Genomic DNA, 723 nt, shown 5'->3' with positions numbered 1-723 from the left:
GAAATACTGTTTAACATTGCTAAAGGTAATCTGATCACAATGCCTACTTCAGGAGAGGGCAGGCTCCTCCATATACTTAAATCAGATTCTCTGATATAAATATTTAACCCGATTAAGCAGCAAGGAGAGCAGTGATTTCCTGACATCTGATTAATCAGCCACACTAACGGCTTTAGGGGTACACAATCACAGGGTGCAAGCACTAACCAAGTGAGATGGTGCCTATCTAGCTGGAAGTGCTCGCAGACCGAGGACCGAGTGTAACGTCAAGGCACGGAGAGCACACGGCATTTGTTAGGCCAACATTCGCCGGCAAGCGCAGCAGTAGCAATTTAGCCGAAGAGTTTTAACATCTAGCTGCCGGGCATTATACCTCCGAACCATCGCTCAAGTGCTGCGTGCCTGAATCTCGGCTGGGAACTACAGAAAACAAGCGCTATCCGCCAAGTATAAACATACGCACCGGTTTCTCCCCCACTATTATCTGGTCTGGAAGTGCCATAAAACATTCTTACTCAAAGGAAACCCTTAAGAGTAATTACTTTGAATCCACCCCTAGGGATAGCTCGAAATAAAGCCCCCTTTATGTGCCTGGGGAGGACACAATAGGCGGGTGTCAGCCTCCATACTTACATCCTCCAGGGGTGTAATGGATGCGCTCTCCCCTCCATAGTAAGAGTTACGATCCATGTGAAGGACTTTCTTTCCATTCACTGACATGAT

At 47.2% G+C, this 723-nt stretch overlaps 1 protein-coding gene across 1 annotated transcript in view; it reads right to left on the bottom strand.

Moving 5' to 3' along the window:
* GDI2 (GDP dissociation inhibitor 2) overlaps positions 1-720 on the bottom strand; it is a 9,562-nt gene extending 8,842 nt beyond the window's left edge. Inside the window, exon 1 of the mRNA XM_009331009.1 lies at positions 634-720. Coding sequence (XP_009329284.1) covers positions 634-720 — 87 coding nt within the window. The remainder of the gene's footprint in view (positions 1-633) is intronic.
* Between the last annotated feature and the right edge of the window lie 3 nt (positions 721-723).

This window comes from Pygoscelis adeliae, unplaced genomic scaffold, assembly GCF_000699105.1.
Source record: "Pygoscelis adeliae isolate BGI_AS28 unplaced genomic scaffold, ASM69910v1 Scaffold129, whole genome shotgun sequence".
In the NCBI taxonomy this organism is placed as follows: Eukaryota; Metazoa; Chordata; class Aves; order Sphenisciformes; family Spheniscidae; genus Pygoscelis; species Pygoscelis adeliae.
Note: the sequence above shows the minus strand (reverse complement) of the source record. Positions and strands in the feature narration are given on the sequence as shown.